The sequence below is a fragment of the Leptonotus elevatus genome, chromosome 10 (assembly GCF_054856555.1).
Source record: "Leptonotus elevatus isolate MCC_2025b chromosome 10, RoL_Lele_1.0, whole genome shotgun sequence".
Taxonomy (NCBI): domain Eukaryota; kingdom Metazoa; phylum Chordata; class Actinopteri; order Syngnathiformes; family Syngnathidae; genus Leptonotus; species Leptonotus elevatus.
Window position 1 is genome coordinate 7,964,399 of NC_141248.1, and position 26,725 is coordinate 7,991,123.

The 26,725-nt window shown below is 38.7% G+C and overlaps 2 protein-coding genes across 3 annotated transcripts in view; one reads left to right on the forward strand and one right to left on the reverse strand.

Moving 5' to 3' along the window:
• Positions 1-7,415, forward strand: part of camkvb (CaM kinase-like vesicle-associated b) — a 32,755-nt gene extending 25,340 nt beyond the window's left edge. Inside the window, exons 8-11 of the mRNA XM_086087746.1 lie at positions 69-205; positions 355-433; positions 533-620; positions 1,800-7,415. Coding sequence (XP_085943872.1) covers positions 69-205; positions 355-433; positions 533-620; positions 1,800-2,111 — 616 coding nt within the window. The 3' untranslated portion in view covers positions 2,112-7,415. The remainder of the gene's footprint in view (positions 1-68; positions 206-354; positions 434-532; positions 621-1,799) is intronic.
• Positions 7,416-10,948: 3,533 nt separating this feature from the next.
• sema3fb (sema domain, immunoglobulin domain (Ig), short basic domain, secreted, (semaphorin) 3Fb) overlaps positions 10,949-26,725 on the reverse strand; it is a 52,796-nt gene continuing 37,019 nt past the window's right edge. For both annotated transcript variants that reach the window (XM_086086603.1, XM_086086602.1), the window contains 11 exons: positions 26,495-26,634; positions 24,718-24,832; positions 20,855-20,924; positions 20,616-20,760; positions 20,168-20,390; positions 17,861-17,949; positions 17,662-17,703; positions 16,685-16,844; positions 15,594-15,674; positions 15,170-15,303; positions 10,949-13,002 (listed from right to left, as the gene is read on the reverse strand). In XM_086086603.1, the coding sequence (XP_085942729.1) occupies positions 12,553-13,002; positions 15,170-15,303; positions 15,594-15,674; positions 16,685-16,844; positions 17,662-17,703; positions 17,861-17,949; positions 20,168-20,390; positions 20,616-20,760; positions 20,855-20,924; positions 24,718-24,832; positions 26,495-26,634 (1,649 nt within the window). In that variant the 3' untranslated portion in view covers positions 10,949-12,552. The remainder of the gene's footprint in view (positions 13,003-15,169; positions 15,304-15,593; positions 15,675-16,684; positions 16,845-17,661; positions 17,704-17,860; positions 17,950-20,167; positions 20,391-20,615; positions 20,761-20,854; positions 20,925-24,717; positions 24,833-26,494; positions 26,635-26,725) is intronic.

The following is a 26,725-nucleotide window of genomic DNA, read 5'->3' on the forward strand; positions in this document are numbered from 1 at the left end:
TTTTTTTTGAATAAGAGAGACAACACATAATGAGGAAAAAATGGCATCGGTGTGTTTATTGCTCCTAGATTGTCGGGCAACCCTCCTTTCTATGATGAGAGTGATGAAGATGATTATGAAAATCATGACAAGAACCTCTTCCGAAAGATCCTTGCAGGCGATTATGAGTTTGACTCGCCATACTGGGATGAGATCTCAGATTCAGGTATTTTTATGCTGAAGAGGCAAAACATAATGACACCACTCCATGTGAGCATAATTTTGAAGTAAAGGCAAAACATTCCAACAGTATTCCTGTCATCCATCAGGTGAATAAACACTTTGTTGAAGTTTCCATTCATTTCCCTCTGACAGCTAAGTGTCTGGTTGCACGCCTTATGGAGGTGGATCAAGACCAGAGACTGACAGCCCAGGAGGCTATAAACCATGAATGGTAGGTGGCGTAGACCACATGAATCATTTTGTAAACACAAGCATAGCAATCGAATAATAACAAACTTGTGTTCTTTGTCCCCATTTTTTTATAAAACAGGATCTCTGGTGGCGCGGCGTCAGATAAAAACATCAAGGAAAACGTATGTGCACAAATCGAGAAGAACTTTGCTCGAGCAAAATGGAAGGTAAGTCCCGCGTGTGCTTGGTCAGATGGCTTCTTTTTTTTCAAACTTTAAGAGCTCATTGGTTAGAAGAATATTGACAAAAAATGGAAGGAATGGAATGGAATCTAGTTTATTGTCACTCCACGTCACAAGGACAGAGCAATGACATTCGCTTAACAGTTATGCTACATTCACACCAAAACCGAAAAGGCGATCCGGAACGCTCCCTTCGCCAGCGTAGTTTTTTGGAACGATTGCCGTTCATTCTTGCATTCGAGCACACCGGAGAGGAAGAGGCGCGTCCCTTGATGAACGACTCTAGAGTCAACAAAAAGAGAGCACCGCCGACGACTTCCATTTCTTTCCTGGGACTATACAGCCGGGGCACTATTTTCTTTTGAGGTACGTGATAGCACTCCCGTTTTTTTAGTGGCAATCTGGCGGCTCGCAGTTGCGCTAAATAACTTTGGCATGGACACTGCTGCTACCTCGGTACAGTTCAACAGCAAGTAAATACACGTGTTGTTGCGCTCTGGGTGACAACAGACAGGACGCTGTGTGTGACGTAGGCCATACTCGAAGCCGATTGGCTACCGCGAGGCGAAATGCGGAAAAAGTTGACATTTTTCAACTTTGGCAAATATGCGGATTTTCGTCACGAATGTGCGGATTTTCACTCTCCAAACTCGTCCTCAGCAAATAACTAGAAATAAGATAAAATACGAATAATGTAACTGAGTAAACACTAGCCACAATTATGCTGAAGGTGTTTTCACACTAATTGCACCACTTTCTGAAATAGTAGTTAGGTTGGGCTGATAAGCAGTGTGGTATGGAACAATAGTGGTATGATGAAGGACACTTACGACCAGTAGACCCAAAAAAAAGCCTGATATTGAAGAACATTATGGATTATGACACAATTCAAGGCTATTTGTGCTTCTTTGAAGAATGGATAAGTGGCATTTCCGTCTTATGGTTCTGAGCGGGCGAGTTCAAATCTGTTCTGCGGCCAGTGGCGGTTTTTGATATGGCCAGCTCAGCAATCTCAGAGGGATGGCACTAACATGAGTAAAAAAAGAAGAAGAAAAAAACGTTCTCTATTTGTAACATGAACAGCTAAGCGTCCATATCCTCATTTGGAGGCGTCAAGTTCAATTATTATATTTTTAGCTTGCTTTCCAAATACTCCTCCCACAGAAAGCTGTGCGGGTCACCACCATCATGAAGAGACTGAGAGCGACTGAGCAAAGTAACACCAAGGCCTCCGGTCCAGCAGCCAGCGCCACGGCAGACCCCGCAGCTCCCGAGGTTGCCGCGGACCCATCCGCACCTTCAACTGCTGCTGCCACGCCACACGAAGTGGTCACAGAGATAGACACGCCAGCTCTAGAAGTCGTAGATGGGGCAGAGCCACCGGCAGAGCAGGAAGCAGAGCCCACATCTGGTTGCAATGGAGATTCTGTGGCTCGGCTTCATGTAGGCGCTGATGAGGGGGATGAGCAGGGCTAAGACACCACCCCCCCCCCCCCCCCCGCCCCCCTGCTCGTTCTGCTGTGACCTCTGCAGACCCGCCCACTCCTGCACACTGTACATTAGCTGCTAGCATGGTGACACACTGACTCTGCTTCTCTATTACTTGCAGCGTTATTATCATCTGGAGGCTGTGTGCTACCTTTCCTGATTGAACCGCATAGCATTAGCATTCAATTTAAATGAATTGCATCTTCTTTTACTAGCCCACAGTGTGCGACAGAGTCTATGAAATATTTACTTGAGTTTTAAGGGGAAGAACAGATTTGCTGTCAAGCGGCGGCTTAACAAAGACTTCTTTCTCATATGTGTCCCAGTGAAGAAGAGGAAGGATTTAAGAATTTGATTTCCTTTTTTAAAAGCTGACTTGGGAAATGTCTTTCTGCCAGTATTTGTTCTTTAAATCGGAGAAAAGCGTAGACTTGAAAATCACTCCCTGGCCCTAAAAAGGGAGGTTGTCCTGTCATATCCAATAACAGTTGCTGCACGTTTGGGTCATTCCATGCCAAATCCTCCAATCGGTTGATTTTAATAACATTTCCTGCACTTGTTGATAGTGATGACACAACACGAAACCTCAAATTTTAGGTTGATCGAAGCATTGGTTTGGGAGGTAAGGCCTGTCAAATTTTGACATCTTCAACAAAAAGAGGCGTGGCCACCTTCCTTATATCTCAGGAACGTCTGACTGGGTTAATCATCACAAATCAGTTACTGTATTGTTGGAAAGGGAATTCAACAAGGATGCAATCATTTAGAAGATTTTAGTAAACGTTTGACCTTTTGTTTTGGTTGCCCATGACCTTAACAAAAATTTTCATGAAATGTTATCTCTCACATGTTCTCTAAAATATATACAAGTTTCAGAGGTCATTTATTCTTTAGTCTCTGAAACCTTTTTATATGTTTTAGAGAACACGTGAGAAATTACACATGAAAAGTTTTGTTGAAGTCACGTGATCAATTTTAAGGTCAAAAGGATACTTAAATTTGCACCAATCTTTGACTGGAGATTTTAAATCCTTGATTCCCCTTTCCAACAATAATATGTTTTGTGAAGATCTTGAGATATAAGGGTTCAAACGAAGGTGCCCACACCTTACCTGGCAATTGCCAGATTGATATTGTGATTCAGTCAAGGCAGTTCTCCACAGTATCAATCTAGGACTGCTCCACGGTGATTTTGCTAGGAAAAGGAGGGACGTTCTGTACAATACTTTGGCATCTTGTGCACTTTTGTTTTGACCAAGATGATATCATCTTCGTTCTCGTCATGGGATGGCTGGCGCACGAACATCTTTACCAGCTAAAAATGCATGAAGCGCCTCTCGCTGTTCAACATTTAACAAGGAAACGGTGAGTAATTCTGCAAGAACAGAATTAATTGCAGCGTCCATTCGTCCATGTTAAGTTTGTTAGTTTCCTCCGGCATCGGCACTTCCTGCTTTCGTCACAGCTGCATATCATGGCCCAAACACAATGTCACTCTGTGATTGGTCCGATCCGAACCACTGTGAAAATCAACGTGCTCGGTACAAGATGTATTATGCGGAGTTTGTGAATTCACGAATACCGCGAGAATTCATTTTAGCCCACGCCCGCTTTTTCTGAAAATATTATAATTCGGTGGGCTGTAGCTCCCAAACCCCTGCTCCGATTGACCTCAAATTTGAGATTTTGTGTTGTTGAATTTATTTTTTGGGGTGATTTGGCATGGAATGATCCATTACACAACGCTAACATGGCCAAGTATTTGGCCCCGGTGTGACCTCACACATAAGCACAGAAGAGCAAACGTGTTTGGTCCTTTGTTTACTCCTTGCTCAGGAAAGAACCTCATAGAGACATTTTGTACATAGAGAACTTTGTAGAAGTAGCTAAAACAGCATGCATTCTCACTTTTTGCTGTTCATTTTGCATTTACAGTGACATATAAAGTCTACACACCCCTGCTTAAATGCTAGGTTTTTGTCATGTGAATTTTTTTTTTGGGGGGGGGGGGGGTGAGAGTCAGATCACAACCTTATTTCAGTTAACTTCCCCTCTTGATTTTTGTTCTTTTCAATTAAGTTGTACACATAAGTTACATTAGTGGTGGAAAAAAAGTTTTGAAATGTTTCCTCTTGGTCTCATCTTTTTTTTACATCACAAAACCTAGTATATGAACAGAGATGTGTAGACCTTTTATATTCACTGTACAAAGCCACTTGGCGGATAAAGATGCACTGGCTCCAACTTGACACTTGATACGAAGCGTGTTTAAATTGTTTTAAGAGTGTCCTTTACTCTGTGCTGTTATTTTGTGTCCTACTTCTATGTTCATGTTCGTCTTGTGAAATGTTTTCATCTCATGGCAGTGCTATGCATTTCAATTCATTTGTAGCTTCTTTTTTATGTTTTGTTCTGTTCAAAGCACCACAATAGACTTAATGACACCACAATTGATCACATTTCAAAGAGCTATTGTTTTTGCTACATCGCAGTCTGAGCCTTTATACTCCTATGCTATAATTACTGTATACATTAACCGACCGCATACGTCTTTCATGGAAAGATATGCATCATTACAAATACCATGGCAAACTACTTGACATTCACTTTTATGAACGTTCATTTTTTTTTAAACCTGATCAGTCATGTACAGTATTTAGCTGACTTATAACATCTAGTGGATAAACCGTCATAATCAATATTTACCCATTCTAGTCAGTGGCCCCTTTGAGCATTAATTATGAGCCACAGAAGAAATTCTAAAGAATATTGAGCAATACTTGACAGGCTGCAGATACTGCGCGCGTGTGCGTGCGTGCGTGCGTGTGTGTGTGTGTAACAAAACAGCATAATATAAGCAAAAGGTGGAAGGTCTCATTGGAAGAATTTGCACTGCATTGTTCAAGTGAAACAAAGTAGATTAATACTGTATGTTTCAACAACAAATGAACACTTTGTAATGCCCGCTGTAAAATACAGTGAAAGCATAAACAATTACTGAAAATTCCTTTGACTAACACACACCCGTGTAACGCACCGGCAAAATCATCCATAAAGCCACAGCATATAATCTTTTGTGCCATCTATTGGTAAACTAATGGTTAATTCAACAAACAACCGACTATTGATTTCAATAATTTGCAAAAATATATATGTTTTCTTACACCAACGTACATATATATATATATATATATATATATATATATATATATATTATATATATATATATTAGGGGTGTTAGAAAAAATATTACAGCGCGCAATTCTCGAATCAATTCGATATGTGGCCGAATCGATTTTAAAACATCAATTTTTTATGGGAATATTCAACAAAACGTCTTACTAAGGGTTAGGATTCACACATTAAGCATGAAAGAATGTCATATTAATGGAACATTAAGCCTTAATATTTTATTTCAGTGCTGTTCAGACATGAAACAGACTGCAACCTGTTTGTTAAATGCAGTGGCTCAGTTATAAGCCTGAATTTTCAGATAAATAAATACATTTTCATCCAAATCTTACAGTGTACATGTACAAGTTTACTGATAGGTATTTTCTAAATTTGAGTTTAAAAAAAATTGCAATAATCAATTTATAGATTCGTATCGGGATTAATCGGCATCGTATCGAATCGAATTGTGACCTGTGAATCGTGATACTAATCGAATCGCCGGGTACTAGGCAATTCACACCCCTAATATATATTTATATATATATAGCTCTGATGGTGCTTGCATCTAGCGTCGACTACCACTTACCTTCCATAGCTGGGGCCTGCAGGTGGTCGTCGTCGAGTCCCGTGATTCGGGCTCCCATTCGGGCTTATGAAATATAGATTACTTGTTATCTTCTGCTTTTACTAGTTTTTTGTGTGTTTTTTTACTAGCTTCTCCTGCTAGCCTCTCTTGTTAGCCACTACAACCTATGGCTCCGACTAACTCCCGCTAGCCGCTCTTGTTAGCTGCTCTGACTAAATCCAGCTTCACAACGGCTGCCAAGTCGCTTACCGAGATATTCGTTTGCTCACGCAAAATAAGAATTGGTGGTAGGCTTGCTGATTGTGGTCTCTCTGAGCCACCGTAGTGTGTCTAAATGCATGCGCTTCAGCTGCATTTCATGCTATAGCGACATCTGGTGGTTACTTATTACACACTGTATCTTTAAAAACATTTCCCCCCTCTGTATTTGTGTATACTGAAATACGGTCCGCAATTTGCTGGTATCCTTTATTATCACAGTGAATAATATTAATAAAGATTCAAAACCTACCAATAAAGTGTAAATGCTTTTAAATCTAGGTAAAAACCTATGTTTTTTTTCCCCATACCAATGAGGTTAAAGGTCTTTCAAGGTATTTATTTTGAATCATGTTTTAGAAAATATTGTCCTTGCACTGTACCCACTTGTAGTGTAATTTTAGTAAGCTATTATTTTTCATTTCTTTACTTTTCTTTTAAATCTCAAACCTTTGAATATTGTATTATAATTGAGTTATGTTGTGTATGAAATGGATAATAAATCAGTGATTCAATTTAATATGTATTTTTGTACAATCCCTATACTGCCTAGGTTCTGGTAAACATCTAAACAATGTGAATATTTTTTGTTTCTTATTAAGCCCCCTGTTTTGCCCCCACTTCGTTTGGGGATAAAAAGAAAAGAAAATGCTGAAAATGTGTATTATTCACGGGATTTTACAGTAAATCTAGACTTAATATGCTACTTATGACGACCAGGAAGAGCAATGTATGCCCACATATTTGTAAGTTTTCCCATTGCCAGACTTTTTTTTAGGCGGAATCTAAACACTGTGTGCGTGTGCGTGCGTGCGTGCGTGTGTGAGGAAATGTATTTTCGATAATAAAAAAAAAAGGAAATTCCAAATTAATCATATCAGTGATTTGCTGCCGAAGTTTAACATATTCACTATTTGTGCTTACGATGATTCCATTATTTATTTTGGTGTTTTTAATATACGTTAAATTTCAGAGATGTTCGTATGTTTAGATGATGTGACGTAGGCCATCCTGTTGGTTACGATGATAGAGCCAGTAAATACTGTTTGAACACTGTTACACTGTTTGAAGTCATGCTTTCTCCTCATGACACTCCTCACTGTAGTATTCCATGTCTGGTCATTTGCCACACATTCACAGGTGTATTTTTTGTGGTTGTGACGTTTGCCAGGACCAGTCGTCACCTGTCGGTCCGATTTTGCATTTGTGGGTTCTGTAATGTTCCTATTGATTCAATTGATGACGTTGGTGGTAATAAAATATAATTCATTTGATCTCTGTGATGCCTTCTCGAGTTTTTCCTGTGAAGTCTCTTTCAGTGGATGTAATTTCCGATTAAAAGGTATTGCGATTTAAAAAAAATTATATGTAAATTGCACCTTGTTGACTTCTCTCGTTCTTGCAAGAATAGATAACCAAGACAACCCATGCGGTTTTCTAATAATAATTCAAAGAAAGTTTAGTACATGTAAATGGTGACTAGCATTCCATATGTCTGCATTGATTCAATTTGCCATACACAATCTTTTAGCAGCTGAACATATGCACGTACTATGATCAGTCCTTGGCATGGTGCCCACTTGTTTGAGACAGCACAACCAGCCAAAGCCCAATTCTTACTTCATGTCTGCTCATTTTTTGAGACAAATGGTTTGTCTTACATATGCTGATGGCTCCCTCTAGTGTCAGCTCTGTTTTCCACAGCAGCCGCTCTCTAAACTGCGTTTTTTTTTCTTCAAACAATCTTGGTTCCTTATCATAATGTGGATTTACATTGCAGGTCCCACTGACTAATTTTGTTTTAATAACTGTATCCACCAAATGTTGTTATTCTGTTTGTTTTTATTTGCATGCAAATGTCTCATTCAGCTGTGTTTACATTCACAGAACACATGAAACAACCCACATGCGTAAATGCCAAAATTGCACTTAAAAACAACACAAATATCAACAAAGAAATTAATACAAATAATGAGAATATTATTTCAAAGCTCGTTTAATTGGCTTGCTTTGAGTTGCTCTCTATTGATTGACTGTGAATGAGGTAAATCTGCACATCTCAGTGACCCCCCCCCCACCCCCCACTACTTGCACTCCAAATTTTGCATTGAATAGGGACCGAGCCTTGCCTCAAATAGCAAAAATCCACCAGTAAATGATGCCCACACTAAAAGCTTTGAAATTGCCTATAGATGCCACATGATTGCGCTAACGCACTTTTTATTTATTTTTTATCAGATAAAGTTATGGCCTCACATCATGAAACTCAAAAGCAATATTTTGATGTGAGACATGGTTTAATCTGAAGTCTTAAAAAAACATTTTGTCAAGCAATTTACAGAAAAATGCATCAGAAACACAAGAAAGGAAAAAATGGAAGGTCTTAAACTGGCCAAGTTAATCACCGGACCTAAATCCAATAGAGAATGCATTTTATCTCCTGAAGGAGACCAAAATGAGAAACCTCCCCGAAACAGAGAAATAAAACAAAACTGAAAGCTGTAGGAAATTCCTGGCAAATGGTTTCAAATAAAAACTGCAACAGTCTGGTGAAGTCATTGACTTGATGCAGTTATTGCACATAAGGATTATGACACCATACGGAAGCATATTGCATTCACTTGAAAAAAAAAAAAAAACTCCTGTTTTTCTGACTATTTTTTTTAGGGAGCTTTGTTTTTTTTGAGTATTTTTTGTTTTAATTTTTCAATTTTTCTGAATATTTATTTTCTGTTTGACTGAATATTTTTTTCTGTCAAAAAAAATATTCTGAAAAACAGGCTGAAAAAAAAAGTATTAAAAAAAACCTGAATCGTACTAAATGAGAATCGCGATTCTTATGAGAATAGATTTTTTGACGCACCCGTAGTATTTATTTTGTGGGATTTTGCACTTTAGCAACTCTGCTGTATGGATTCTCCAAACGAAGTTTCCTTGTTCCCTTGTGACAATGACAATAAATATTCAGAATCTGAAAACTGGAAGCTGCTGCGGTGGTCTTGGCTCAGGTTGTAGAGCCGGTCGTCCAATAACCAGAAGGTTGGCTGTTCGATCCCTACTCTCCCCAAGTCATGTGTCGTTGTGTCCTTGGGCAAGGCACTTCACACACATTGTCTCTAGTGCTCCTCACACATGTTTGGTGGTGGTCGGCGGGGCCGTAGGCGCACACTGGCAGCCACGCTTCCGTCAGCCTGCCCCAGGGCAGCTTTGGCTACTTAACTCATTCACTGCCATTGACGGCTATAAATGTCAAAAAATGATTTGAACTATTTCTATTAGTTTAGCTTTTTTCCCCACTTTTGTTAACAAGAGTATGAAAACATATTTTTTTTATTGTACATTTAGAACAGTTATACAATTTGTGATTAATTACGATTAAAGATTTTAACCGCCTGACGCCCCGAATTTTTAATAATCTTTTTTTATTATTATTATTCATTCCCTACCATTGACGGCTATAAACGTCCCAAATTCATTTGAACAATTTTTATTAGTTCAACATTTTATTCCACTTTTGTTAACAAGAGTATGAAAACCTATAATTTTTTATTTTACATTTAGAACAGACACACAATTTGTGATTAATCGTGAGTTAACTCGTGAAGTCATGCGATTAATTACGATTACAAATTGTAACCGCCTGTCAACCCACATTTTTAATAATCTTTTTTTTTTAATGAATTTATGGCAGTGAATGAGTTAAGTAGCTTACCGCCACCACAGTGTGAATGTGTGAGCGCACGAATAATGCAACCACTGTGATGCGTCTTTGAGTGTCCAAAAAAGTGCTATATAAATCTAATGAATTCATATTATTATTAAATGCTATTCATTCTAAGTTCATTTAATCATGTCTGTTCCATTACTTTTGCTCCCTTGAAAGGTGTGTGGCTTCAAACAAAAGGTGCTCTGTCCCGAGTTGTTCAACACATCTATGAAATCAAAACTGGAATTCTCAACTTTTGTCGCATATTCTTGTTTTGATGAATGAACCCAAATGTTTTTGGCATAAAATAAAACAAAGGAATTGACTTTGCCGTTTCAATACTTTTGGAAGGGACTGTATGTACACTCACACTGTACACACAGTACGCATTGTACATACTTTGAATAGATCATGTTTCTGCTTCAACAATGAATGAAGTGTCTTGCACACAATCATTGTGACTGACAGTGACCCACATCTCTATGACCGAAGCACTGGGCCTAAGATTGGACTTGGCGATAAATCGCCGACAAATTCCACATCTGTGTCTGTGACACTCTGTGGCTCGGCATAATGTCGCAGGGACAATGTCTCTCAGGACATCGAGATGCAATGTGTCTGTGCTGCTTGATTTTCGTATTGTAATTGAAGTCCAAGTTACTGGATTGAATGCATCTTGTGGTTGCGTTTCTGATGGACGATAACACAGATAAGATCCAGTGTGATGCAGGATGACTCTCGACACTTGCAGGCTTGTCATCAGACTCTTTGTGTGACGTTCTCATCACTGAAGTTCAATTCCTTTGTGTGCTGGCTTTATGCTAAGAAATACTGTAATATTTATTTGTATATTAGTTGTTTAGATAACGGATGAATAGATTATACAACAAAATGCTTTTTTTTAGTCTATTCTTGAATTTCACATTTATTGTTGTCATGATTTTGCCATTGTTGAATTTATGATTGTCAGTCAAAACAATGTCTTCTTACCCCCCCCCCCCCCCCCCCACCTAACAACAATCATGTAAAGACAAGGAAGTAGATCTGCACTTGAGTTGCTTATCTGCAAATGTGGTGAGTATTTTACACAAAGGTGCATACTTAACACTTGAACAGATACAACTTTATTCCAGAGAGTTGAGGGCAGAACATAGAAAACATCTATTATCAAGTTCATCACAATGAGTTGGGGAAGCATTCCATTCTTAGAAAATATAGAGCTTTAATTTATTAGTTAGCAACAACAATGGAACGGGATGGTACAAGTAATTTACACATTTAGGTCATTACAATAACATCACCTCATTTCATTTTGTTTCTTTTTTTTCCTCTAAAATCTGCCTAACCTAAAACAACCTTCTTTCTTCTCATTTTTGCTGGATTACTTTTCTTGAGCCAAACTTTAAGTGACAAAAGTGTTAAAGGCCTAATTTGTCTAAATTAAATACTGCATATGTTTTATTTTTCAAAAAAAAATTTGTTTAACACTTTAGGACTGTCACATAACTATTTATAGGAACTCAGTCATTTACAGATCGTGGATTCATCCACATATGGAAGTAAAGTCTTAAAATCTTGAATCGCCAGTATTTTTTTTTTTTATTACAGTATGTTTGGAGTTGCAGCACATTTACTGTTCTATCAACTGTACTGCAGTAGCAATGATTCTCACATCCTATTATTCATTCCTTTAGGGCGGAGAACATACAAAATAAAACAGACCACATACATCTTATCAGCAATGCAGTACAAATACATTTTCATGCACACAAAGAAAGCCAGCTTCCCAATATTTGGTTAGTGTCACAACATTGTTACAATGCTCACTTGTGTGTACAGTAAATGGAAATTTCCTTTCCAAACATGGATGTCTGAAGACAGAAGAGAAAAAGGTGTATGAACCTATTGCCAACCTAACCTTGTTTTTTCTTCTTTCTTTTTTTTACAGTATTCACAGATGCCCACAATTGTGCTTGTTGTTGCACTTGGCCCCACCTGTCGGCCCTTAAAATTAAAAGAATGCCCTTTGTACAAAGTCTTGACTCTATATTGCACCGCAGTCTCAGTATATATGAAGTTTGTATTTGGTAAAGCCCCACCATTACGTTATTTATTTTAATCTACTGTATCGATCACGTAGGAGTGACTCGCAGCAGATTAAAAAAAACAACAACATTTTCCGTGTATCTTCTGATTAAAACAGTGTGAATATTCATATCCACGGTCCCATAAGCGTCAGTCCACATGCATCCATGTCGGGGTTGTGCACCAGGCGTTCCTGCAGATGTCCTGGTACGGCGTCAAAACAGTCAAGAAACAAGAGCGACCCCGTCACCGCTTATCAGCAATACATTTTCCCTGTCACACGCAGAGCTTCATAGCTGGGCTCCACACAGCTTACGCACTCAATAGCACAAACTGTCTCCATTGTTGTACGACAGATGAGTTTGGTAATGACAGTAACAGCAAGAATAAAATTAACGACAACAATATTTGCCCCAAAGTTACCTATACACAAAGAGCCCGTTTTCTTTTAAGTACAAATAAATCCACAGAATGAAAGGCCTACTATATACAACCTACAATAAATACTGACGTAGCATATGTGTTACAGTTTCAAACAATGGATGTTGTTGTTTTTTTTTTTTCTGGTTTGTGTGAGTGTCTCCCAGTTTTCAGGAAAGGGGGGTTCGAGGGTGGCCTCCTCATGTCTCTACATCCTCCCGCTCTTCCTCCTCCGCTGCCTCTCCGTGATGCCGGCGATTGCGAGGCTTCTTCTGCTCCTTGAACTCTTTCAGGTCTTTGACCTTAAGGGCACCTTGCATGGGGTCTCCGAACTGCCAGTAGTCCTGGCAATACTGATTGATGAGGCTCATCTCCGGCTGGCTGAGAATGGTCAGCAGGTCCTTGTATTGGCCTGCGCTGGGAGTCCACTGGGTGCTGGAGTGGAGAGAAGATGGCAGCAGGCCTCCTCCGCTTTCTACCAGGGCGTTATTGACGGCGCGGCTTGACAGAACCACCAACTGCAGCTTGACGAGGGTGTGCTTGAAGTTCTTTTCTGTGGCGGTGCACTGGTACATGCCGGAGTCGGAGGGTTGCAGAGATCGCAGGAGCAGACCTTGCTCTGTTTTTAAGATCCGGCCATCAGAACGCATCTACACGGAGAAACAAAATACTGTGAAAATCACATGAATAATACAATTTTCTTTTTTTTGCCCCCCCCCAAAAAAGGGGTCCCAAATTGAGATGGGTTATGATACAGGGGGCTTGAGGACAAACTTTTTTTCCCCATTATTTCGATTTTTACTAGTGCCCAGGGGTTGCAAAACAAAAAATAGAATTACCGATTTATAGCAAATTTCATACACAACGTCACACTTCACATTCTGTAATTAATAGTACAACATTTAGAAGTAGTTACAGAGTTGAAAAGATTGCAAAGCAATGCAAAGAAAAAAAATCTTACTAAAATTACTAAAAGTGTGTAGAGTGCACAAACAAGGTAATATTCACAGATACCACTAGTACTTAATATAAAATATACACATAAAAATTGAAAAGAAAGACCTATACAGTATGTCCACAATATATAATTTTTCCTTAAAATCGCATGAGAATAAAGGGAAATTTAGATTCTTCTAATTTCTATTTCCATAGGGCTACTGCTACTGATACCATGAAATAAGGCCGATTGTCGATACCCTGGTATGGGTACTCGTATATTTCGGAAAATAACATTTTTAACCTGGATTTAAACACATTTACACTTTTTTTGTTTGTTTGAATTTTTATTTATTCATATTATTCACTCTGATAATAAAGGATACCAGCAAATTGAGGAACCGTATTATACACAAGTAGAGAGAAAAAACTGTAACTTCAAAAGCAGAAGTTGAAATAAACTGGCCTGTTAAACCTGTGTAATATTTCTGATGGCAAATCCTTATGAACATTATGTGGTCAACAGGGACGAATGAAACGGAGCGAAAGCCAATTAAGACGCGACCCTGTTGCCGTACTAAAACAGAGACGCTGCTATTGGCTCTGTTGATATTATATGTTTTTCTTCTTTCTGTCCCCTTTAGTTTCTTCTTCTTTTAAAGAATGACATTTTTTTTTTGAGTTGAATTGAATTAAATAATGTGTCTCCCAAGTCATTTACTGAATAACGTTGACGAAGAGGTTGCAACTGCAAACCCAACAATTAGACAAGCTTTTTCTATTTCATCTTCTAGTTTAGTGGGTTCTTTAACCTGGGTTCGGTGAGTCAGTCTCATGGGTTCGGTGGAGGTCAAGACACACACACACACGACACGACTCATGATTCGTGATGATATGACCCGCTTGGCCATCACGCTACATTGCTTGGCCTATCTGTGCTGCAGGGAATTTGGTGCGCTCAGTAGTCAACTTGTGTTATTGCTGTTGTGATGGTACGTCGGGTGATTTCTCTATTATTGTAATTCATTCATGCTAACCATGTCAAGAAAAAAAAAGATCATCTGGTGTTCCGTAAGGTTCAATTCTGGGGCCTCTGCTGTTTTCATTTGTACCTGCTGCCCTTAATTTCATCTTAAGAAAATGACGGTAGTTGTTTTAAAGTGCTCTATCGAATTGAGTTGTGTGACGGGAGTCAGCGTCCTAACTGCATGATTTGCAATGCCAAGTTGAGCAACTCTAGTCCGGCACAACTAGCCATCAAGCAAAACTAAAGGAACACTTCCTTAAGCTACATGGAGATGAGGAATACAAGAACACACATTCTGAATTCAAGGCGAAGAAAGCCAGATTTGATGAAAAGGCAACTCTCCCTGTTCATCAATCACCATTAACCATAAACCACAGATGCTCAACTTGGGCATTCCACTTTTTTTTTTTTTTTAAACTGCCACTTTGTCCAGTATAATAATCATAGGAACGTTACATAATCCACAGTCCTGTTGCATTCAAAATGTTGCCTCCTAAAACAGATTCATTTTTATGATTTCCCGTGGGAATCAAATATGAGCATATTGAAGGTTGAATAACCTCAGAGAAAAGTGGCTATTTGGAGTCCAAGGGTTCACAGTATGTATATTATGACCTTTCAAGTATTTTGCATACCTAAAAAGAGATGGAGTGCCTCAGAGAAAAAATATAGACGAGGAGTGAAGTGAAAAGGAAATCATCAATCAGGCAGCTTTAGACCTGTATTGTATTATGATATTCTTCAAATGGAATTATTTATCACTAAATTGAGAGCTTTCCAATAGACAAATGGAAAAATGCCATGCGCTCGCTAACATCGGCATGTTTGAGAAAACACATTTTCTTGCATCTCACCTCCTTCCTGCGGTCGCTGTTATCTCGCTGCAGATGCCATTTGATGATGGCATGCGGGGAGCGGGCCTGACACTCCAGGAAGGTACTGCTTCCCTCCACCCCATACTGTACCATCTCTAGAGTATTCTTGTTAGCTGCAGGGCAAAAGGAGAGAAGGGTTACCATGGCAACAAAACACTCATTACCATGAGCTCCCTTCACCCAAAATCTTAGGAGTGGCAAATCAAAGCACTTGGCTTCCACAGATTAGCATAAACCTGACACAATGCAACCATTAGGGCCCATTACAATGAGTACCCATGAACAGTTTTAAGTGCCAGAGACATACAGTTGCTGCCACACTCTTGAGCTGGTTAGTAAACAAATAGCGTCACCAAAAGCTGAAACATGAACTTGGGGATGGCGTGAAGAACAAGCACCTCACCGTTGGAGTTGAAGCCGCGACACTGGCGAATTGGGTTCCCGTACTTGACGTCCTGTCTCCGGCTACGTCTAAAGGGGTCCGACCAGTGTTGCGCAATTAAGAGAGAGAGAAAAAAACGGCATAAAGCAACTGGAAGCCATTCAGAGCATTCAACAAACAACAGACATGCCAAATTCCAAAAGGCATAAAACCACAAACCAGTGTCATCGTGTCACATACCACCACAAATGTACTTTTTACCTCATGAGCTGAAAATTGCCAATTTATTGCAATTGTTATTTTCTAAGACAGCTGTTCTCTGTCTTTTTAAAACAAATACTGTACCAATTCAGAAAATACTACCATCAAGTACCATCATAATGACAAACATTAAAATACAGTCATATCATAATAGGCTTAAAAGGAGGCAGGTCAGAATCCTAAAAAGTACAATTCATTTTGTGACCATGCCCGTAACTCGAAACAATCACATCCGCAATCCCTTTCCCCCCCATGGAAATAACATTAATCAGTTCCAGCCTCCCATAAAAAACAACAACAAAACGTACAGTGATGATAATTAAATAATGTTAAAAATAATTAAAACAGAAACATATATATACAGATATATTGCACTGGAGTTTCAACAACTCTCTCGGCTTCTTAGTGCAGCAGTAAGAATTGTTCTTCGCAGAGGATAAAGAATACATGCCGGTGAGTATTGTTATAGTAAAATTCATACTAGCAATAATGGTCCCCGGCGGAAAAAAAAGGTTGGGAAGCAATGGCTTAAAGGGAAAGTCAACCTTAAACATTTCTTGACAATAATATGTTATATGTGGTCTCACTAGTCTAAACATGACATTCTGATTAATATTACACTGGTGGAATATGAGTTATGCAGCAAAATCCAGCCATTTTTATCCATCTCAGGGGCAGCCATTTTTCCACTTGCTGTCAACTGCTCAGGGCTCAGGTAACAACCAATCACAGCTCACCTAGAAAACAGGTGAGCTGTGACTGCTTGTTACCTGAGCCCCGAGCAACTGTGATGTCATCTTCAGTCGATATTGACACTTTACGTTTGCGTGCTAAGGGCAGTGCTGGTGCTCACCTTTTCTGGGAAGCGGAGTAACGGGAGCACGACTTGCCGTCCCAGGCGCAGTAGGGGTCTCTGGCCAAGCAGCAGTCAGCACACGCTTCCCCGTAAACATCGCAGCGGTGGAGCGCTAGCTGGGTCAGCCCGACCGCAGATGACACATACAGCTGTTGCTGTTGGGAGAACGAGAGCGAGGTGGAAAGAAAATGTTCTTACAAGATTCTTGTGATTCTCCCACACGCAGTTTGATCAAATATATTCCGTGTGTTACAATAGCAGATGATGAACTAATTCAAGCAAGACCAATACCTTTTTAACTCATTCACTGCCATTGACGGCTATAGACGTAAAAAATTCATTTGAACTATTTCTATTAGTTTCACATTTCCCCCCCACTTTTTTCCACTTTTGTTTTTAGTATGAAAACCTAGAAAAAAATGTATTGTACGTTTAGAACAGATATAAAATTTGACTATTGAAGTCATGCAATTAATTACAATTAAAAAAAATTATCGTCTGATGCCTCTAATTTTTTATTAATATTTAATTTTTTTGTTTGATTACTTAATTATTTAAACTCAAGATTAATCACAAATGTTATATCTTTAACAAAAGTGGGAAAAAATGTGAAACTAATAGAAATAGTTCAAATGAATTTTTGACGTCTATAGCCGTCAATGGCAGTGACTGAGTTAATGTAAACTTTAGACACATCTAAATGATCTCTTTACTAAGAAAAAGTCAGACAGATACCTCTTTGGAATATCAATAATTTCACACATTTAAAATAATTTTATATTAAATTTGAGCGCCTTTCAACACTGAATATTGTGTTTTCCCCCAGATGCACGTGTTACATGTCTTGTTGTATTAAAACAAACACAAAGATGAAACACAGTAAATATATCTTTTCATCATTTAAATTAATTAAATAAAAAAATTCAATTACTCTACACCTAAACACATCCGTTGCACAGACAACATGCTTACCCTTTTAGAGGAAACCTTCATTGTTGTAATTGGTGTTGGTACCTTAAAAAGAAAAAAGAAAATGTATCAATTAAGTTGTTTTTCTATCTACTATGGAAATTGTCAACCAAAGGAACTATGAGGGCAAGCCAAGGAATAATTATTGAACATTTATGTGAAAATGTGAAACAGTAAGAGGAAAAACAAAACAAATGCTGACCTTGAAGACCTCAACCTCCTCCAGTACCAACTCCTCAGTTTGCAGGTCGTCTTTGGGAAGAACGATAACTTTCTGAACTGTTCCCTTGTCTGTGGAGCAAACAAACACAAACACGCATGTCAACAGCAGTTTGATTGGGTCATTTGGAATGTGGTGCAAATCAACTAAAGTGCGCTACTCTATTACGAATTTTTAAGTGTTTAATTTGTTATACTAATTATAATCCCCCAAAGAGAAATAATCAATAACCAATATTACTGGCAGAAATAGATGGCCCCTCACTTAAATTCTGAGGAGAGCTCCATGGCAGTGTGGTCCAGCTTTGCCCCAAATCGCATGGTTCACTGCTTCTATTAAAACAGGGGTGTCCAATGTCTGCCCCATACTCGAGAAATACAGAAACTTTTAACAGTAACATTAAGCCTGTGCTTGCAATGCTTATCTACATTGAAGTGATGTTTGACACTGGTTGGCGCTACACTAATAAGGCAGACACATGGTGGGCATTGCGGTACTACTAGTTCCAGACAGTGCAGTGGTCGATCCAAGATTAAGTAAGGTTAAGGTTCTTAACGGTAATATGTTGTGTGGGCCCCCACAAGTCTAAACACAGGGGGGCGGGCAGCGATTCTGCCACTTGCTGTCGACTGAAAATGTCATCACAGTTGCTCAGGGCTTAGGTCATGGCTCAGCTTCAGAAAACAGGTGAGCCATGATTGGCCGTTACCTGAGCATCGATCAACTGTGATATCATTTTCTGTTGAAGGCCAGCGGCCAATGGCCGCCCCCATGATGGATAAAAACGGGTGGATTTACATGCTTTATTCATATTCAAAATTTTTTATTTTAATCAGAATGCTGGTTTTAGACTAGTGGGGCTGCATATAACTTATTATTGTAAGGAAAATAAAATACGTGTTTTTGAGAATAAACAGTTGTAGAAATAATGGCAATATTGTGGGAAACACTGGTTGAACTATAATGGTGGTAATAAGAATAATTTGTATTATTGCTGTTGTTATTATTGTTATCATTATCATTATAATATACGTAAAAGTCAAGTATACATGGTATATTATTTATTATGAATACCAAGTGTATTAATCCTCATTAAGTCTAATATTTTACTATATAGCTTAATAGTATACTGTGTTGTATGTTAAATTTAGTTGAAAAAATATTTTGACATTTTGCTGTCGAAATGGGAGATAAAAGGGTAGGAACATAAAAGTTTATACTTCTTCCTACTCCTTTTCGAACATGCATGTCTAACTTTCTATCTCTTGTTGTTTCATAGGATGTTAAGTTATGTTTCTTGTTTGCTTAATTTTTTTTCTTCTTCTCATTCTTTGCTGTTTAGTTTTTGGCTTCACAATTTTTATTTTCATTCTTTTTTTTCTTTTTTTTAATTATTTTTCTAATGCATGTTCGAAATAAAAATTCACATCAAATCAAATAATTTTTGGGGGGTTGACTTACCCTATAAAATAAAATAAATAGCCATTACAAGTGAGAATTATATTATTGTATACTTCATACCAAAAAATATATGAATGCTTCGAAAAGCTTTACCTTCCTTGCACTGACTGATTGATTGGTTTTAGCACATTTAATGTGAAGAGTGACAAAATGGCCACCGCATTCTTGAATTTCTCTGTGTGACCCTTGATATAAAAACTTTAGCCACAATTGCTCTAAAACAAACTTTTGGTGTCCTCCTCCTACTTCATAAGACATAGAGCCTCCTTGATTTCCGTTGGCGTTCCTGTGAGCAGGATACATAATTTATTGTTATGACTTGTGTGCAGGGAGTCTTCAATGGTGGGCTGAATGGTTGTGTTTGACAGCAGCTGAAAGCCAACACATTCCTGCAGCAGGCCCGCCATCACATATAAAGCCATTCGTTTCCTCTCCATAATGCACAGATGAACAAAGACGCCAGTTGGGAAGTGGCGGAATGCACAATGTGGGGGCTGCTTACTATGCAGTGTCTGTTGTCATTAAGGAGGTCCTCACCTCCCTGGTGTTAATCTGACGTTGCCCTCCAGGTAAAACTCCAGTTGTTTTTGTGAACACAATGAGTTCCAAACAACTTTAATAGGTCAAACTAGCAGGTTTCTCAACAGCAGAAAAAGCAAAAATGCATTTATTTTTGTGGTAAATGATTAAAGCGAATACCCCTCCATTTACACTAATTTTTAATTTCAATTTTGTTCTTACTAAAGCCACTTAAGTGTTTTGTGAACATAAAAGTGATGCTACCACGTATTTGTGTCAAGGTAAAAAGAAAAACAGGTCCCAACTCACCAGTTCCCAAGAAAAGCACTTCATAGTTGCCATCCGCAGCAGTCACCTGGTCCACTGCAACGGTGGTGAACTCATAATCCACGTTAGTCCGAACCACTAGGGGGCGCTTGTGTACTGGGTAGACTGAATTGTACATGGCAGGGTGATTCCTCATGAAGTTTATCACTTCATCCGGATAGTCTTTGGTAGACTTCATGTTGGGGGTGAATGTACCTCCAGGGCACTGCAGAAAGACCAGAATCAACAACATTCAGCATGTTCAGGTAAAGAAAAACACACATAAAGACCTGTCTTAAAGAAATACTAAGTTTAGTTGTGCTGATGCTGCGTTTTGGTAACACTTTCTATTTGTGGTTTAGGGTAAAGAAAAATCAATGTTATGCCAGCTTGCTGTGGGATTCATGTGTGGGGTCCATGCAGGGTTAGACCTTCTATAGGTGAGCCTTACTGTGCCTGGGCGGGGGTAGGGGATCTTCCCAGTGTAGGCCACCCACTGATAATTGGGACCTTCTTTGTGGGCAAAGGGTCCATTGAAGACCATGCGGATGTCAGCCATGGAGTAGACACAAACGGCCGAGCCTTTGAAGACAGAACTGTGACAAGGAAGGGAAAGAAAATATTTTCAGCAAAGCTGAACAGCATGAATTATGATTCGATTCATTTGTACTGTGTACATAGGAAACGAACCCAGAGACAGAAAAGACTCCGTATATAACAGGATTTTTGGTGTCCTGTGTTGGCTGTATGTAAACATCACCTGAAAAACAAAAGAAAGGGGTCACATTACTTCATTGTAAAGAGAAAAAACGAGTGCAACAGCATACTCATTTAAAATATTTACACAGGTTTCTGTTAACCTTTGTTGAGAGCCACCCTCCCAGAAAAGGACGTCATCCGCAAAAGATGCTGAACTTTCATCTTTGTGGAAGAAACATGCTACCGATTGTTAGCTTTAGACAAAAGTGGGATTGTGCCTTCACACTTTGAAAATCTCCAAAATCCCACAAGAAGCCAAAATAGCCATAAAAGGTCAGGTGGGTCGTGTGACACTTAAACAGGAGTTTAAACAAATAATGTAGGCTTATGTAGAAATCAATCCATCCATCCATTTTCTTTAGCGTTAGTCCTCAGAGTTGCAGGTAAACTGGAGCAAGTCCCAGCTGATTTTGGGCAAAAGGCGGCTTATGTACACCCTGGACTGGTCAATTGCAGGGCACAAACCCCCCCCCCCCCCCCCCCCCAAAGAACAACAACTGTTATTCACACTAGATAACGGTAGAGTGTTCAATGAACCTAACATACATCTTTTTGGGATGTGGGAGGATGTTGCGCGTCAAAATGTCATTAACAAAATATTTTTAAAAGAAAGAAAGAATGTAAAGGAATCTCAAACCTACTTTTCATACAGAGCTTTGATATTTCCCAAATACCAAATTTAGATGAACGCCATTTAAAGGAAGTAAATAAGTTTTTTTTTCTTTTTTTAAGGAAAGCTACAGAGTATGACTCTCGTTGCTTTTTGGAATGGCATCAAATAGAAACAGGTTACATTTACAAAACCGAGTCTGCACTGTGCAATCTTTGTTGTGCTGGAAAATGGCACCCCAATATAGACACAGGTGACAAGCATGTGATTGAAATGTACTAAACACATGACTTTTAAGAGATCCAACAACATGCCAGAAAAGGAGAAAAGCACTTGTCCTGCACAAGACTATTAGTGTATAGTTCATGAAAACTAGCACATAATTAAAAATAAAGTTGAAAAAAATATATTTTGTGAACAAAATGAAATAAAAATTAGTGCTTAAAAAAACAATAACTGAAACTATGTTTTAAGTTTATAAAACTAACTCTAACTATAATTATGCATTGCAAAAATGTTCTTCGTTTTCATCTTTGACACGCTTTCAGAGTTTATTTTAAATGTATTTATTTAGGTATTTCTGTACAGGTAGTACAAAAGAAGGTCGATCAGTCACATATGAGAATGGTTTGTTTTACTTACACAATACTTGTTGATTTTTTAATTATCTTATCCTACATTACTACATAGTCCATGTTAAAATAAATAAACTAATACTAAAACTAACAAAAAGCTAATTAAAATGAAGCATTTTCGAAAATATAAATTCTACCAAAAAAACAACAACTAACAAAGCCACACTAAAAACACACATTAAAACTTACTGAATAATAATAATAATAGTCAAAATGCAATACAAACTAACTATAATGAAAGATCCCAAACTTTTATAATCCTGGTCACACATACTGTAGAGCGGCATGGGAAATTTAAGTGTGAGAGCGCTAAGCAAACAGAATGATGTATGGAGGGTGTTTGAACACTGCCCTCAAATCTGAACTGCAAATGTCCTGTTTTCATCCTCATTGGGGTGTCTGTACAGTGTTGCATTCCTCTCGGGACGTGAATGAAATGTGAGATCATTCCTGGGGAAAAAGCCCTTATAGCCCTACACTCAAGTCAACTCAACTTTCTTTATAAAGCATTTTACAAAAAAAAAAAACAACTGTGACAAAGTCAAACACTGTAAATAGTTCAGACCTGGTTAGCATGAAAAATGGTTTACAAATAGCAAAGTTAGTGTCGCTATTGTAATAGACTGCCTTTGACAGACGTAGCAACCAATCACGTTGTTCTGTGAAGCTGAGCCGTGATTGGTCATTGCCTGAATCCTGAGCAACTGTGATGTCATTTTCAGTCGACAGCAAGTAGCAAAATGGCAAGCCTCTTAGGTGGATAAGAACGGGTGGATTTTGCGGCTTAACTCATATTCCACAAACACAATATTAATCAGCATACCGTGTTTAGACTTGGGGCTGCATAAAACATATTATTGTAAAGAAAATTCTTGGGCTGACATCCCCGTTAAAAGTTCAAGTCCAGAGAGTGCACTTCAAACTGCTGCCCTTGATCTAATGAAGTTTGACAGATACTGCACAGGAGTCTATTACATGGATGATTACCACAATCATTGCACAAACCTTTATCCAGATCCTTATATAATGATTTGCAAGGGGAAGAAGCAGTTTCAAACAGTATGTCACCAAAATCAGAGCGCCATTTGTAAAAAGACAGATGAGTCATTATTTTGTGCGCTAACAGACGTGTCACACATTTCTCAAGTCAGAGTCACCTTTACAGTTGTTCAAAGGGCTTGAAATAATTGTCACCTATAAAAAAGCAATGCTATGCTTTTTGGGACTGCAGCTGGGTCAAGATGAAAGCAAGAAGTGGGGCATCATGATAAAGTGACCTAAACTCTAATCAGACACCTTGAGCATGGCACTTTTCATTCTTGACATTAGTTCAAGAGCATTAGTGATCTCGTGCATCAGTCCTCAGTCACTGCGTGCTTCGAGTGAGAGACACACAGCCCCCTTCCCCAGAGAGCCTATTCTCACAGTCACACACATTCCTCTTTGGTGATCTGATCTGCAGACCATCATTCCCCTTCTCCACACAAACTTTAAAAAGAAAAAAAAAAGCAAGAGCGACTTGCGCAAGACATCTTGAAAGGAAATGATATGGCGGGGGGAGGTTGGGACGGTTCTGTGTCTTATTACAGTACCCTTGCTGGGTCGTAAAATGGAAAGGAAGAAGAAAGCAACAATGTGGGCCAAAGATCCAGCACATGTGCGTTAGTGTGTATGAATGTAGGACACTTGGCAGGTGCTGGTGTAGAAACAGAACCTATAGGTTTCCTTTTAGCATATCAGATGTGATCGTACTTGACAGATACTTGGAAATAAATATGCTTTGAATAAATCTGGTCATTTTGTCTTTTATTCTGAGCAATTTGATACTTGCTGTCAAAATGATTAACTGCATGAAATGCTAGATTTAAAGTATAGTTAGTCACAAAAGTTCCTCGCGGATTTCACTTTTAGAAAGTGTATTTGTATTACATTTGAGGTGATATGTTAAAATTCTGGTCCTGACTTGAAATTTGATCTAAAATGATTTGAAATGGAGATGGAGGGAAATACGTCTTCATTTAGTAAAGTATTAAAGTGTTGATAGCAATGTTAACTCATTCACTCCCTGCCATTTTCACTGAAGCAATCCCCTTCACTCCTGGCTGTTTTACTGGATTTTGACTGATTTTGAAAGGCCCATAGAATAGTGTGTTCTATTGCTATAAACATGGAACTAACCAAAAGAAAGATTAGAGTCTCTTATTTCATCATAAAAAAAGTATATTTCTATCTATTTTCGTTTTACAGCAATTAGCATTAGAATATAGTTTCATCATTATTCACAAATCTATTTAGAATTGTTTGTAAATTAGCTTTTTTCAACATGGCCCTGGTTGATCTCTTTTGCTCTGCTGCCACCTGCTGACCGTTTGTGTAATAACTAACATTCCTGCAACCGTTCTTTGCAGTTGAGAGGCTGCATCAAAGCCTACTGTCATGCGCTAGCATAACAAAACAAACCAAAAAAACATTTAAAATAGAACGTCTTTACACTTTTCTGGGAGTAAATTAGTTAATTGATGATGCAAACAGTGCATTTTTGTACTCACGGAGTTCATCAAAGTGTGTCTCCATTCCATCTGCCCCTGGCACCGAGCAGATGAGCCGGGCCTTCAGGAAGGTGCTCCACTTGTTGACGAGACAGCAATGACCGCCATCATCATTCTGTGGAGAAAAAAAAAAAGTGAGAAAAACGTTTTGCCATGGTTTGGCCACAAGCACATCCTATCCGCCTACTCATCTTCCTACTCGACTATAAACAAACCACAGGTGGAGTCTCCCACACAAAACTCAACATGTTGGTTTGCATTATGAGGAAGCTTAACGGAGGATGGGGGTTGGGAGGATAAACACAGTCTCCTAGTATTTATACTTTTCCATCTGTGGTGGAGTAAAACGCAAACTAAGACTGTTGTGGATTTAGACAGCAATCATCCTTAAAAACAATACACACATTTCTAACACAAATATCCTATTGAATATAAAGTTGCTCAATACTTACGTATTACGTATGGAGTAATATTGTTGTAGTACAAGATTTTTTGTTAAATAAGTTTACTGATTGCATATGATTTTAAATGACACCTTTGACAATCTACAGCAGTGGTGTCCAAACTATGGCCCGGGGGCCATTATGGCATATACCAAAAAGTTATTGACATTTGACATGGACATGGACTAATGCCAGTGGGAAAAAAAACAAAAAAGGAGGATGTGAGCAGCATGAGAAGTGTGGTTGGGGAAGAAAGGATGCAACACTCACATCCTATGGGTGGGCGGTGTGTGTGGTTGATGTGGACAACCACTACTATTAATAAATGTGTTTTATATATTGCAGAAGAGCTTTTCTAGATATGCAAATTTGCAATTTAACTACTTACAAGTCAAATAGTAACAGCATTTCCCTTCATAACAGTGTGGTGAATAATGGTGAATTCAGTAGAGTGCAGGGGTGGCTCTATTCTAATGCGATACATGGCCCAGCCACCCCAATATCTTGAAAAATCATAAATTATTTGCCTTGAGTTATCACATTTTACTATGTAAATTTTTAAAATAACTAGCATGTACAAACTTTACAATTGCTTGATTAACTACTTTTGGCATGTTAAATTAAATTAAAGTGACCGGTAAAAATAAAAATAAAAGCGGCTTTTGCAGCTTTCGAGGTTTCTGTATATAGCGCTTGGATGAAAAAGTTTGGACATCCCTAACATATAGCGTGAGTGAGATAAAATGTCCTCAGTCAATTTTAAGGGATTACACTTTTTGACATTTTCATCATATAATTGTATGAATAATTATTGTATAGGCTGCAGATGGAGTGCAGTTTAGAAGGCCAGAGGGTTGCAGAAAGAATGTCCATATGCGTGATGAAGTAGGAATGACAAAACCCCATCTCCCAATAATGGGACAAAAGGCACCATAAAAAGGATGTTGTAGAGTCCATTTAGTCCGTTCACTTAGTATTTTGTTAAGCATGCAGACTTTTTTGGAAAAAATACACTAATGAATCATAACTCTGTTACTTTTAACTGTTTTTTGTTTTTGTTTTTACACTGAAAGTGCTGTAGGACGATCAGACCGAAAAGATCGTTAGGTCAAAAGGTGAGAGGGCAAAGGCCAGCCTAACAGACAGAGGGATGCATTGTAGACAGGAAGGTTAAAGACACATGTGGATTCCAGCACATCAGTGTTGGCCAAATACGAGTTGAGCACATAAACACTTCAACACGGTGGGCGACTCTTGGGACTGTTTTCATATAGATGCTGGTTTTCTTCATTATGTTTACACCCCCAAACAAACACACTGCATAGTGTACACACCAGACAGATGCGTCCAATGCGGGATTGGGTGGAAGGACTGTGGCCCATCTCAGACGATGTCTCCCGGAAGAAGAAATACAGCTTGTCGTCATTTCTTTCTGCGCTGTCAGGGATGAGGTGCACATGGACGAAAGTAGGATCTGTGGGTAGAAGAGGCTGACATATTTTATACACTGAATGCATTTCCTGCTTATCACTTGCTGAGGGAAGAGTTGTCGATTTAATGGTAAT